A 13,283-nucleotide genomic window follows, 5' to 3' on the forward strand; every position below is an offset into this window, starting at 1 on the left:
AGCCATCAGTCCCCTCTGGTGGCCACTGGTTGGGCCCTTCTCCAGCCAGCCACCCCACCCCCACCCCCACCCCCCATCTGTGATGTCCCTTGCTGTCTCCAGTCCATCCAGGCCTGGTTTCTGTCCCATTGGCTTTAGAGTCCTGCTGCTTGATTTTGCCATTCAAAGGTTCATAGATCTAGAGAGACCGTTCCTCGCCAGTAGCCTCATCAGCTACTGCAGAGTTCAGCGAGTCTAACGGAAGGGAAGAGTTGTGCCTCGGGGTGTCCTGCTGTGAGCCGTCCTTATCATCCCATGTCCAGTACCACCGTGTTCTGTCCATCACATCCTGCATCGGCGGGAGGCGGGGCATCCACTCAGGTCACCAGGTGTCTTTGATGGGTGATTGGACCACACAGCCTCCTTCACAGAACACAGGACAGCTCTAGCCAAGAGAGGTCGGAGGCAGTAGAGCATCCTCATTTTGCTTGCCAGAAGCAGCCGTATCCAGGGACTATGGAAGTTGATGGATGCTGATCCCCAGCTCCCCACACAGGCAGAGCCTCCTCTGTGGTTGTGAGGGCTGCTTTTGACCCCTTCCCACACCTTAGTCCTATTCTCACAGTTAACCAGTGGAATCTCCAAGCAAGCAGGTCCTTCTCGCACGAGCTGCATCAGGGAGGCAGGAATAATGAGCCTGCAGTGTGTGTTCACACCCCAGGATCCTGGGCTCTGCCCACTGCCCATGCACTGACATGCTCTTGGCCCTCCAATCACCGCCCCTTTGTCCCTTACACCCCCTAGTGCCAGGCACACTCCAGATTGAAACAGCAAGTCTTAGGGCCCAGGCTGGAAGGCTCCGGCATGGACTTCCTTCAGGCAGGAGAGAGGCTTTACTGCAGATCAGCTCTGAAACCTCCTCCTGTGCCTTTCTGCTCCTCATCTGCTGTCTCTGCTCTTCCGTCTGGAGGCAGCGAAAGTGGCCGTAGCACCCCGAGTCTCTCAGTGCACTCCGACAGCAGACCTCCTTCCTCCACCTACCAGCAGGCTCCGAGACACTTCCACGTCCCAGGTAGGTTCATGCGTGCTTGTCGGCTCCTCATGCACCATCTTGGTCATACCTGAACTGTTAGCGCATCCACAAACTGAGTTTCCTTAAAAGCCACTCCATGGAGTAGGGTGTAGTGGTGCATGCCAGGTATCTCAGCACTGAGGCGGGAGGGCCACAAGTACAAGGTCAATCTGGAAGAGAAAAAAAGTTATCTACAGATCAATGACACAAAACTCCTAATGCAATGCATTTGCACATTCCCCGAAAAGTGACGTACACTTGGGATGGTCAAAGGTGGAGAAGAGCCTGAGTTAGCTGCATCCCGGTGACCCAGTGTTCTTGCTTGCTGCCTTCCCTGTCTACCTCCTTTCCTGTCCCCTTCTGATCTGCGGTGGTGTTTAAACTGGGGGATGCTTAATGGAGGTGTGGGGTTTCAGCCTTGGCCAATTGCAGTTTTGAAATCTTTCTGGTAATTCCAGGCTGGGTGAGCCAGGAGCTGCCAGAAGGCCCTGGGTGGAGAGTATCCCTGCTCCTCCCACACTGCTCCTCCTCACGTTCTTTCCTTCTCTTTCCTTCTTCTTTCCCAGACACTGGCGTAAAAGATAACATCTATAGGAAACCCCCTATCTACAAACAGCACGGTATGGTCGGTCTGATGGACTCCGCTGCTGTGCGTTGCCTGCATGTCTGTTGTACCCTCTTGCTTCTGAATGCTTGCTCCTTTTGCCGTGTCCTGATCTGAGGCTCCGGGAGGCCCTGCTGTCTGGACATTAAATGCACACTCACTCATAGACTCCTGGGAGACCTCTCTTCACAAGAGAGGAGACATGTGCAGAGGCCGGTGCATGGCAGCTGGGGCTGGGCTGGGTGTGTGTGCTAATTAAGAACCTTTATTTGGTGTTTTTGATGCTACTATGAGGGGCCCAGTCGAGATGGCAAGGGACTGGAGGCTTTTTACCCATGACCTGACACAGGCCTGATCTTTGGAAAAAATAATGACTTGGAACCAGTGACAATTTAGGGAGACTTTAGGTCCCATTTTTGAGAATATCTGTGATAGGATGGGATGCCTTGTTCTCAGCTAATGGGGTTCCTTGCATTGTGTAGAAGCTAGAGGTGGCTTGTAGCAAGGGTGTCTCCTATTCCTCTGACACCCCCACATCTTCCCCACATGGACCTGCCTGGGACAGATGTACAGGGAGAGGATTACTTGAGCTGTGGAACAGAACTCGAAAGGAGTCAGAGTTTTGATATCCGGGTGACTGGGGAGGTCACTGCAGTGCCATGAGCCTCCGTTTCCTCGTCTGCAAACCAGACTCCCCTCTTGCTCTGTCCTCTACTTCCTCTGCTCCATTTCCTTTCCCCTTGCCCTTTCTGTCCCCTTTGCCCTCATTCCTCTAGGACTGAGCATGAGGTGCTCATAGAACAATGAGTGTAGAAACAGTTCAAAACTGTAAATGGCTGTGCACAGTGGGAGACTTAAAGTCATCACTAGAGACAAGAGAGAGCAGAGAATCGGAGATTCCCGTATGGACTGCTCTTGTTCAGATGTGCCCAAGGAAAGCATGCGCTTCCCACACTGACAAGTGCCAGCCAGCTTACTGGTGCTGGGTTTGGTTCCTCAGTGGTAGCGAGAGACCCTGTGTCTTCCCTCCTCCTCCTCCTCCTCCTCCTCCTCCTCCTCCTCCTCCTCTTTCTCATTCCCCTCCTCTTCCTCCCCTTCCTACTCCTCCCTCTCCCCCTCCTCTCAGAAGGAATGAAGGGAATTGAAGTCCTGGTTTTTANACCCTTAGCTTGCCCATGCTCTTTCAGGTACAGTATTCCTTTTCTTCTTTTTTTCCTTCCCTTCCCCCTTCCCTTCCCTTCCCCCTTCCCTTCCCCTCCTCCTCCTCCTCTTCCTCCTCCTCCTTCTCCTCCCCCTCTTTCTCATTCCCCTCCTCTTCCTCCCCTTCCTACTCCTCCCTCTCCCCCTCCTCTCAGAAGGAATGAAGGGAATTGAAGTCCTGGTTTTTAGAATCTAAGCAGAGGGCACATGTATCCCTAAGGGATGGGTGGGGGCAGCTAGATTATGCCACCTTATACCAGGAACAGAACTGCAGCAACCTAGTCTTACAGGTAGGGAAACTGAGGCCCAGGCAAAGGAAGGAACAATTAGGTGACCACTGCGGCACATGCTGGACAGTCTTTGAGGAGGGCCACGATCTCTGTGCTCTCCAGAGCCCGGCATAGAGCTTGGCTTATGGGAGCTTAATTAGCCGCTGCTATCTCTCATCTCCACTTGGCAGCTTAACTGTGTGGTTAATATCCATGGTCCAAGCAGAGTTGGCCTTGGCAAGGGGCAGGGTTAGAAAATCACCTTATGACATTGACCACCAGTGTCTGACAGGGCCACACTGAGACAGTGTTGGTGTTCAAACCCTTTACTGAGCCCCCAGGGGAGGTCAGGTTCACGGTTACCAGCCACCAGCCTTGTCTAAGGCATAAGACAGGTATAAGTCTGCTTGAAGAAACCCGGAGCAGCTGCCCAAGGCCAGGATTCTGTGTGCTGATTCTGTAAAGAATCAGATCTTAGAGAGCACAGCTTCTGCCAGGCATTCAGCAATGCAAACTCGCGATAGGAACGCAGTGAGCCATGCAAACTGTAAGTGACGAGAAAGCCTTAGCAGCATAGAAGCTCCTTTAAAAAACCCCTGGGAAATACAGATGTACACGGTGCCTTTGTTTTCCAGTTCATGCATTTGAGACCTTTGGTGTTTCTCAAGACCTCCCCACCCCAATTTCAGATGGTAACATGTGCACACACATTGTGTGCATGCATGCCTGTGCACATGTGTGTGTGCTTGAACCTCCCCTCCCCCAAGCGCTTGCTCCATCAAGGCAACTTGACCACAGTCTTCCCCGAGGAGCTCCGGAGCCCATCTAGGCGTGAGCAACATTATTTTAATCCTCACTCCAGCTTGAAACAGCCCCCGGGGCCATCTGAATCACAAGACTGTTTCATTAGCTTAAGATCCTATATTTAGCATATTAAAAGCAGCCACGCCTTTCTTTCCCCTGATGCATTTGCTCCCGTACCACTGTGAACTCACTGGACACGGATGCTTCCGGGTTCTGTTACTGTTGTTCTTCTCGGAAACTGGAAACTCATTTCTGCTTTTGGGAACCACAAGGGTAGCCAGGTCTCCGTGCCCACTGGGTAGAAGTAACACTCAGTGTGGAGAGCAAGATGCTTTTGAATCCATGGGGCGATCACTAACGTGTAGCTGGCCTCTGTCCTTGTCCCCTGCGGCTGTCATCTTTGGACATTTTGGGACCTTACTGTATTTCGTTATCAGTTCCAGCTCTACTTGCTGGTTGCTTATTGGTTGTGTTAAAGAGGAAAAAGAGAGGAAGCAAGCTAGGAAGTGATGAAAGGGGAGCAAGCAGGGGTGAGAGAGATCAGGAGCATCCCTGTACCACCAGACACGGCCAGAAGAGAACCTGCAGCACCTGCCAGGCAGGAAGCACAGGGCTTGGCAGCCACTCAGGGCAGAGGCTTCAGGATGGTCTGCACCTCCGCAGCAAACTGTGAACTGTTGGGTTTCATGTGAAATTAGAGTCACATGACACAAACGTGTGTGTGTGTGTGTACACCTACATGCACACTCACTTATACACGCATATATACCTGTGTGCCCACATATGCCTGCATTCATACATGCCTACACATGCACACATACCTGCACACACACCTGCATGCAGACATACCTACACATACACACAAAGACACACATACACACGACTGCATGCATACATACCTGTGCAGACACACACAACTGTATTCATATATACCTGCACATACATACACATCTGCATACATACATATCTATACACATAACAACTGCATGCATACATATCTGCACACACACACACACACACACACCCCTGCATGCACACATACCTGCATATGTACACATACCTGCACATACACACACACACCTGCACACACAAGCAGCATCCAACCATGTCACCTTGGGGAGGCAGTTATGGGGAGAAACACGGCTGTCCTCATCCAGAGACTTAGCAGGGAAGAATGCCTCCCTCCTCAGGTTCATTCTCTTCAGAAAACTGGGAGTCAGCTCTGTGCCTCACAGTGCTTTCAGACAAGTTCTGAAAATGGCAGAGCTGCTCGAACAGAAGGGACGCTCTGGGCGCTGTCTCTCAAGGGAAGGAAGGCATCTGTTTTTAGAGCGTTGTTTAGTTTGTCTTCCTGTTGCTGTGATAAAACACCCTAACAACATCAACCGAAGAGAGGAAGGGTTTATTCCAGCTCACAGTTCAAGAGTATGGTCAGTCTTAGCAGAGACGTCAAGGTAGCAGGACCTTCAAGTCACATCACAGACAGTCAGGACACCAAGGGCATCAAAGGGCAGTGCTCGGCTTGGTTTCTCCTTTTTATACAGCTTGGGGATGGGTCACCCTCTTCTACTGTGGGTCTTCCCACTTCAGCTAACCTAATTAGCCCTTCCTCATGGGCATGCCCAGAAACCAATGTTCCTCAAAGACATGGCTGGAGGTTCACTTGCTAGATGAATCCAGGTTACAGTGGCCATCACAACTGTCTAAGGCAAATAGTGCTTCCTCAAAGACTTCCCAGGAAGCTTGACAGTCCAGGTGCAGAACGGAGCCACAAGTTCACCGTTTGATTTCTAAGCAAGTGTGAGCCTGAGGCAGGATGAGCGAGTGGATGCTCATTTGGCCACCTGTGTGCTCAGGACCACTGTCAGAGGGAGGGCCACCATCCGAGTAAGACATCCGTATTCCCAGTTCTTTGGTCCCTGGTTGAGGTAGGGTTAAGAGCTTGCTGCGCCTCTCGGGGGCTTCTTTCCTAGAAGAATGAGTCTCACTTTGGTTTGGGGTCTTCTCCTAGGATGCGATGAGAGGCAAGGTGTCAGGTAGACTCTGTGTGCACAAAGAACATTGGAAACTCGGTACTCCATGGGTCAAGTCTAGCAGAAGTCCTCGAGGGACGCGGGACATGTGGTAGGAAGTGAGTCTTTCTAGAGAGGGCTTTAGGCACCGGCCTGTGGGACTAAGAGGAGTTTCTCTATGTCTTCTGAAGACACGGTAAACCCCTTTTTTCTGGAAGAAGGACAGTGGGTGGGAGAGAAGCCAGTGGGCAGAGGTGCTGGCTCCACATCCTTTCCTCTGACGTCGCCGTCAGTCTTGGCAGCAGCCAGCCAACAGATGCCATTCAGTCAGCTTCACAGAAGGAAGCCAAGTGCCAAGAGATGCCAGGGGCTTTCACTAATTTATCCAACGTGTAGTCTTTGAGCATCCACCATGTGCTTGGCTCTACTTCAGGGCTGGAGATATAATGAGGGCCAAGCACAGCCTACCCTGTGAAGCACAGAATTGCCCCCAGTACATATGACCAAGTATACTCCTGCCTTGTGAAGCAGAGAATCCATAGAATTGCTCCCATTATGTGTATACACACGCACACATACATGCACACGCGCACACACACACACACACACACACACACACTTCCATTCTCAGTGTAATTCCAAAACAATTTAAACTGTATAGGTTGGATTCATGCCGGGCAAGAGAAGTCCTGTCCATGGGTCTAGTTCTCAGAGACCCATCTGGACCTGAGTAGAGAACCAAGACGCCCACTGTTCTGTGACCCTAAGTTCTGAGAACCCCAAGGTTGAGCCCCTGATTACTTCTCCGTATGTTCAGAAACTCCTTCCCTTGAGAGAGATAGCATCAATCAGATGTGCCTAGGGCCTAGCTGTCAAAGCCTGTGCTTGGACACTCACAGGGTGACACTAGACACTGGCAGGGGTGGCTCTACACTGAAGGCAGGCAGAGCTGAGAATATCTGGTGGCCACAGACTGCCCTGATCACCTTGTAAAGTCTCAGTGACCACCTGGAAGCCAGAGGTATGGAGGGGTAGGTACCACCAGAGGCACGGTGCTTGGCCTGCTGTGGAGGCTCTGGGGCCGCTGCTCTGTGGCCATCTACTCTCTGTGTCCACTCACCTGTTGGAGGTCAATATGTGAGTCACTGGAGGAAGCACCAGGCACAGATGCTTGAGCATCTCCTATCAGTTGCTCAGTGTAGAGGCAGATCTGTGCCCAGCCACATCTCTGTGAGCAAAGGTTAGGCCTTGTCATTTATACTCCTTGCAGGGAGAACAAAGTCTGTCAGCGGAGGCAGAAAGGGATCATGTCTGTTTCTCGTGTTCCTGTGCTCAGAACAGGGCAGGTGTGAATACTGAAGAGCTAGGTGGCAGGCACCCAACATGATGAGGGACAGGTAGATAAACGGCTGTGTGGATGAATGGATGCATCCGTGGACAAAGGAATAGACTGAAGCAGACAAAGAGAGCATAGGTGGGTGGTTGGGTGAATAACTGGAGAACAGTGGATACAGGGGTGGGTGAGTCAGTTAGTGGGTGCACTTATCCAAAGTGGTAGATAGACAGACAGACAGATGATAGATGGCTTAGTGAGTGGGTGGTGAATAATGCATGGGTGGATGAATGGAGCAATTGATTGGATACATGAATAGATAAAAGATAGATGATAGATAGATAATGATTGATAGATAATGATAGATAATGATAGATAGATAGATAGATAGATGAGAGAGAGAGAGAGAGAGAGAGAGAGAGAGAGAGAGAGAGAGAGAGAGAGAGAGCGCTTAGTGGGTGGGTGGATGGATGGACAGATGGATGGGCAGGTTGGTGGATAGATACATGAGGAGGTGAGTGTCTGGGGAGATAGGTGGATGAGCATGCAGATGGGTTAGTGGGTGGGTGGAGCGTTAAGAGAGTAAGCAGATAGAAATGAAGAGATGAGCAGGCAGAGATACACGTGTGTGAAATGAGCAGGCAGAGATACACGTGTGTGAAATGAGCAGGCAGAGATACACGTGTGTGACACATCAAGGAAGGAGGGAAGAGATGCCGGCAAATTACCTTCAGGGTTGACCTGTTGCCTTTCCCTGTCATTGCAGACCTGTAAGCTGCCTTCATTTCCTCAGACATTACCCACATGAATTAGAGGGGTATGATGGTATTTTCCCATTTTACAGATCAGGAAACGGAGGCTCAGAGTTGTTTACGGAAGCAACTCACCAACAATGCAAAATGCCTGGTGAATTTGGCTCTGGGTCTGGCAAACTGCACACCTGCCACAGTTTGCAGTGCTTGCAGAGGATCGCGTCATGCCTCCACAGAATGCCCCCCTCAGCAAGTGGAGGATTATTCTGGAGTCCAAGGTGGCACTATGTCAGAGTATGTCTGGCTAATGTGTTATCCATAGCTATATGAAATCTTGAAAACCCATGGCCTGGGCTACCAGGGTGGGATTTCACATCCCGAAGAGCCCCTGGCTCCCACGGTGGAGCAGAACTGTCAGAGCTCAGAGCTTGTCCCTGTGCCCTTGGTCAGAGCTGGTGCATTAGCCCCATTCTGTGCTGCTGCCCAGTAACAGCCATTGTCTGAGCAGCAGGAGTCACACTGTCCCCTCTCTGAGTGCCTCCACTGAACCTCCCCAGCAGGGCTGGCCTTCCCTGGCCTCTGGATATGGAGAGAGCAGAGGGTTTATTTTCAACTGAAAAAAAAAAAAAAAAATCTCTCGTACCGGGAGATACAGCAGCCACCGGGGGAGACACAGAGTCAGCATGTCTAGAATGGAAGTACTCAGTCTTCAATTTTGGCCCTATCTTGTCAAGGTCCTGTAGCCCAGTCCCCAATGTCCAAGCTCTCTGGCCTGGTGTCAGTTTTGTCCTTGGTGGTGCAGGAGGCAGGGCGCTCCAAGAGACGGGCAGGGCTGAGCCCACCGCAGGCTGCAGGTAAGAAGCCCGCCTTTCCTCCCTGAGCTCAGCCCTAGCTGGTGAGGATCCCAGGGCTTCCAGAAATTGCTGTGTGCGTGGGCTTGGGGTAGATCTTGGTAGGTCTCCCGGCACTGCCTGCATCCTGAAAGAAATAGACCAGCATGCCTTGCATGGTTTCTTTGTTTACTCCTGGGAACAGGGTCAGCCCAGTGGGACGATAAAGATGCTGCCAAGAGTCTTTTTGGTAAACATGCTGCTGTGGGGTGAACTCTTGCTCTGAGTGAGCTCATCTCTGGGCATGCCTGTCACTCTGCTGATTCTCAAGGACTCCTCCAGTGGCGTAGCCCAGGGCTGGTCAGGCAGCTCAATGGGGCAAGCAGGGGAGAGAGCCTGAGTTCATGTCCCCTCCCCTCATGTCATGCCAGCCTCAAAAGTGAGGCACCTCCCTGAGCCTCAGTCGCTCCATCTGTGAAATGGAGCAGATCCCAGTTTTGAAGAGTTCTTGATGGGAAAGAAGCAGTGATGCCCAAAAGCACGCATCTGTGTCTGACACCAAGGCCACCGAGGCCGAGACCTTCTGTCCTTTCAGGGTCCCCCTCCAAAGGTCAACAGTATGTCCATCAAATGCCAAGTGACTACACCTGAGGATGTGGCTTCATTTCTCCAGGTTGGAGGTGTGGCTAGAACTACCTTACGTGGCTCAGGACACGACTACCTCCTGGGCCACAAGCCCCCCAAGGAGGCTGCTCCAGTGTGTCATTCTTCCAGCCCGTGAAAGGCATTCATTGTGTTGTCCTTTTGGTTGATTTCCCCCTCTCCACTTTTGAGCATTATGTAAAAGTAGGGCCCAGGACAGACACAGGATAAGCTGCCTTTACAGACTGACCTTCCCTTCCAGCCGCCAGGCGATTGGACGTGGAGGACAGCAGCTTCGACCAGGACAGCAGGAAGGTAAGGAACGGGACCAGAGCCCTGCGTGGTGGGATGGCCACCCCAGTGAACCTCCAGTCCTTCTCTCACTCTGCCCCTGGAATCCCAGGAGGACCAAGGTGGGAGCCACACCTGTCTGCCTCCCTTTACACTCTGTATGGGCACATGCTCTGTCAGGGTCCTGGCTCTGCCGAGTAGCCAGGCCATGGTTCTGGGACTGAGGAGATACGAACAATGACAAAGAAATAACCCCAGTGCATTCTGGTGTATTTGACATGAAGGTTCTAGAACAGCTTGGCAAGTGGGTTTTTTTGTTTGTTTCTATTTGGGTTTTTAAATGAATGGTGGGAGAGTCAAATGTAACAGACATTACTGTCATACCTCTTTGATGTGGCCAGTTGTATAAGTGTCCCAAGAGGATGTGGGGGCCAGTCATTACAACAGCAGGCTGCAGGCAGCATTTGGCCATCTCTCCAACTGCTTCACGAACTTTCAGAGTGAGTCGCCTTTAATAGTGAGACTGGTATTAGACATTTGGCTTCTCGCAGTGGAGTTGGCTTGTGGGTTAGGCGTACGGAGCTCCTTGAAGGTTCTGGTGAAACGTGTCACTATCGCAGATGACCTCGGTGCTCCTGTGACCTTCTTTTCCTCTTGCAGAAGACAACCTGGCTGCTTCTTAAGGGGGATGCAGACACCAGAACCAACTCTCCGGACCTGGATAGTCAGTCGCTGTCCCTCAGCAGCGGGACTGATCAGGAACCTCTCCAAAGGATGCCAGGGGACAGCCTCTACTCACGTGAGTGGCTCTTCTGAAGCACACCGGAGACTGCCAGCAAAGGGCCTCTACTGAGCGGGCCCCCAGATCTCAGCTTTATTGCCCCCCCCCCAAAAAAAAAACTAAACTAAAAGCAAGCGGCAGCATGTGACCCTAGCATTTGGGTGGCAAAAAGATTGCCGAGTTTGAGGCCAGCCTGAGCTATATAGTGAGACTTGTCTTAAAAATAAAATTAAAACAAAACCAAGACCTCCCAAAGAGCCTAAGAATGTGAATCAAGCCAGGTGCAGAACTGAGCCCTGGCCTCACCCATGTCTCTCAGCAGTGACATAGCTTGCTAGTGTGTACACAGTGCCCCCTTGTGGCTCTCTTGGAGTAGGCAAGAAAGCAAAGAGAACAGCTCCCCCGGCCTTTTTTCTCTGGGGGCAGATGTGGTCATGGTCAGGAGGCTAGCACAGACCTGGAAACTGGTACAGGCACTGTCCTGGTCCCTGTAACACACTGAGAAAGCACTTGGAGATTCCTAGGTAGTATGGCCTGATGACATAGGTAACAAAGCTGATATATGCCAAGCCTTGCGGGTGTTGTGAAGCCTGGCTTGGGGATGATTCTCAAGGACAGAGTAAATTCCCATCCTGTTGTTCACTGAAGATGCTGTAGGTCCCAGGCAGAGCCAGCACAGGCTGCAGGCAGGCTCAGTCTCACACAGGAGCAGCCTCTGGTCTAAGCTGGGCAGGAGGTTGTTGTCCATGGCTGTGGCTGAGGCTGGATGTAGAGGTGACGGGAATCTGTGGTGTGAGAAAGCAGAGAGAACCCCACTGGCATCACGGTGGTACTGACTCTGAGTGAAATCTGCACTCCCTGCTGACCGGCTTATGATAGAAGCCAGAGCAGCAATGCTGACGCTTGGATCACTAGGCACCGGGCATACAAGAGTGCTTTGCCTGGCTAGCAGTATGACCATTCTTAAGACCCTCACTCCCGAGGCACCATTTAACCACTACACATAGGAAGTGCTCTGCAGGGGAGGGACGAGTGGAGGTGCAGACACCTGGACATTGTGACCAACTGGAAACTGGAATGTTGATCTGTGGGGAGTCTTTGTAAGCAGATGCTGTCCCTTGGGATCTCAGAGTATACACACAAGGCTGATGTCAACGTGAGAAGGCACACCAAGTGGTCCCGCAGGCCTGGGTCTCCTCAAGGTTCTTTTGGAGAAGAGCTAGCTGAAGGCATGGTGAGAGGAAGTAGAGAGTCCCTTGTGCATGCCTACATCTGCTGGGGCAGCTACGAATATCATCCCTCGGGACTCCGTCCCAAGGATCCTTGCCCCAGGTGGTTGTCTCATGCCGGGTGTGCACATGCGCTTTGTGGGACTTGGGTTTGGGCAATGGAGGCTCCTCCACAGAGCAGAACGTAGGAGTTGCCTATCACCCTTGCTGCCCTGTGTAGTGTTCTGGCCTCCAGGCGTTAGCTGGGAGCCGGAATATAATGTTGATTTTTCAGGATGGTATTTTTCAGTGTTTGACCCTTGCTCTGTTAGGGAAGTGTCTGGTGCCATTCCCGTGACCTCAACCCAGACTCTCTCCATGTCATTCAGCCTGTGCCACCAGCAGTCACCACTGGAACTTACGGACTGCCTTAGACTCAGGATCGAGGGAAGCAGAATACAGTGTGGGAAGAAGCGGAATTGTAGATGTCACCTCTCGGGGTCCTGCTTTGGCTGTCACCATGCTGTGTGGCCTGCATGTGTGCCTGTACCTCCCTGTGGCACTTTCTCATCTGCAGGTGCCAGTACGGGGGTGTTCATCCCAGGCACCTTTGAGTGCGCTGGTCCCTGTGAGGCAGGCTGTATCTGGTGTCTTCACTGGTGAAAGAGCTTGTCTGTCATCCCTTCCCTCTGTTACGTGTCCACAGCAAGTCGATGTGAGTGATGCAGACAGGAAGCAGCTGCTATGTGTGTGCACCTGGCCCGTAGGAACCCAGTGCTGGCACCTGTCTCACAGCTGAGGAGGGGGTCTGAACAGCAGAACTTTTAGTGAGTGTTTGGACCACTCCACCTGACGTGTGCAAGCAGTCATGACTACATCCCCCTGCCTCTGCGTTTCTCCGGGTGTCCAGACTTCATGTCACCGGAGTAGGAAGCCCACAAGGTCTAGCATTGCACCTGTGCCTTTACCTCCATCCCACTGTGCTGCCCAGTCCAATGGGACAGCTGCTCTCTGCCAGGCACTGCTATCCTACCAATGGGTACACAGTTTACTATAGACACGTTTCCTGGCTCTGTGGGATAACTGCCCAAGTCTGCACAAAAAGGGCCAGGGTTGGCTTTTGTTGTAAGAGGAGAACCTTGAAGGCCTTAGAGTGAGACCTGACGCCCCGAGTTCCCTCCTCTAGCTTGCATCCTTTGTACCCCACATTCCTGATCTTTCTTGTCCTATCCTATCTCTCGGGGTCCCTTACTTACATATGTGAGTACAGATGTGCACACACAGACACGGGCGTGGTAGCCAGAGGTCTGTAATTGTGACCCAATTACATTTGGGTCACAAAAGACACTACCCAGGGGTCTCGGTGGTTCCTAGCAAGGCCTCAAAGTTTTCAGAGGAGTAATCCCTGGCCTTACATCACCAGGTTGAGAGGAAGGTGGGAGGAGTGGGCTCAGGGCAGCTTGGGGGTTGGAAACAAAAGAGACTCTCTGACTTAGCGATTCAGGA

At 51.9% G+C, this 13,283-nt stretch overlaps 1 protein-coding gene across 15 annotated transcripts in view; it reads left to right on the forward strand.

The window, feature by feature from the left end:
- The window catches only part of Ablim2 (actin binding LIM protein family member 2), a 125,852-nt gene that overhangs the window by 90,252 nt on the left and 22,317 nt on the right, over positions 1 to 13,283 (forward strand). For 8 of the 15 annotated variants that reach the window (XM_021211378.2, XM_021211382.2, XM_021211376.2 and 5 more), the window contains 4 exons: positions 950 to 1,051; positions 1,618 to 1,671; positions 9,760 to 9,812; positions 10,449 to 10,587. In XM_021211378.2, coding sequence (XP_021067037.1) covers positions 950 to 1,051; positions 1,618 to 1,671; positions 9,760 to 9,812; positions 10,449 to 10,587 — 348 coding nt within the window. Of the gene's footprint in view, positions 1 to 949; positions 1,052 to 1,617; positions 1,672 to 8,759; positions 8,880 to 9,759; positions 9,813 to 10,448; positions 10,588 to 13,283 lie in introns of all 15 variants that reach the window. The other 7 variants (XM_029545080.1, XM_029545086.1, XM_029545085.1 and 4 more) reach the window with 1 other exon arrangement.

This window comes from Mus pahari, chromosome 13, assembly GCF_900095145.1.
Source record: "Mus pahari chromosome 13, PAHARI_EIJ_v1.1, whole genome shotgun sequence".
NCBI classification, from domain to species: Eukaryota; Metazoa; Chordata; class Mammalia; order Rodentia; family Muridae; genus Mus; species Mus pahari.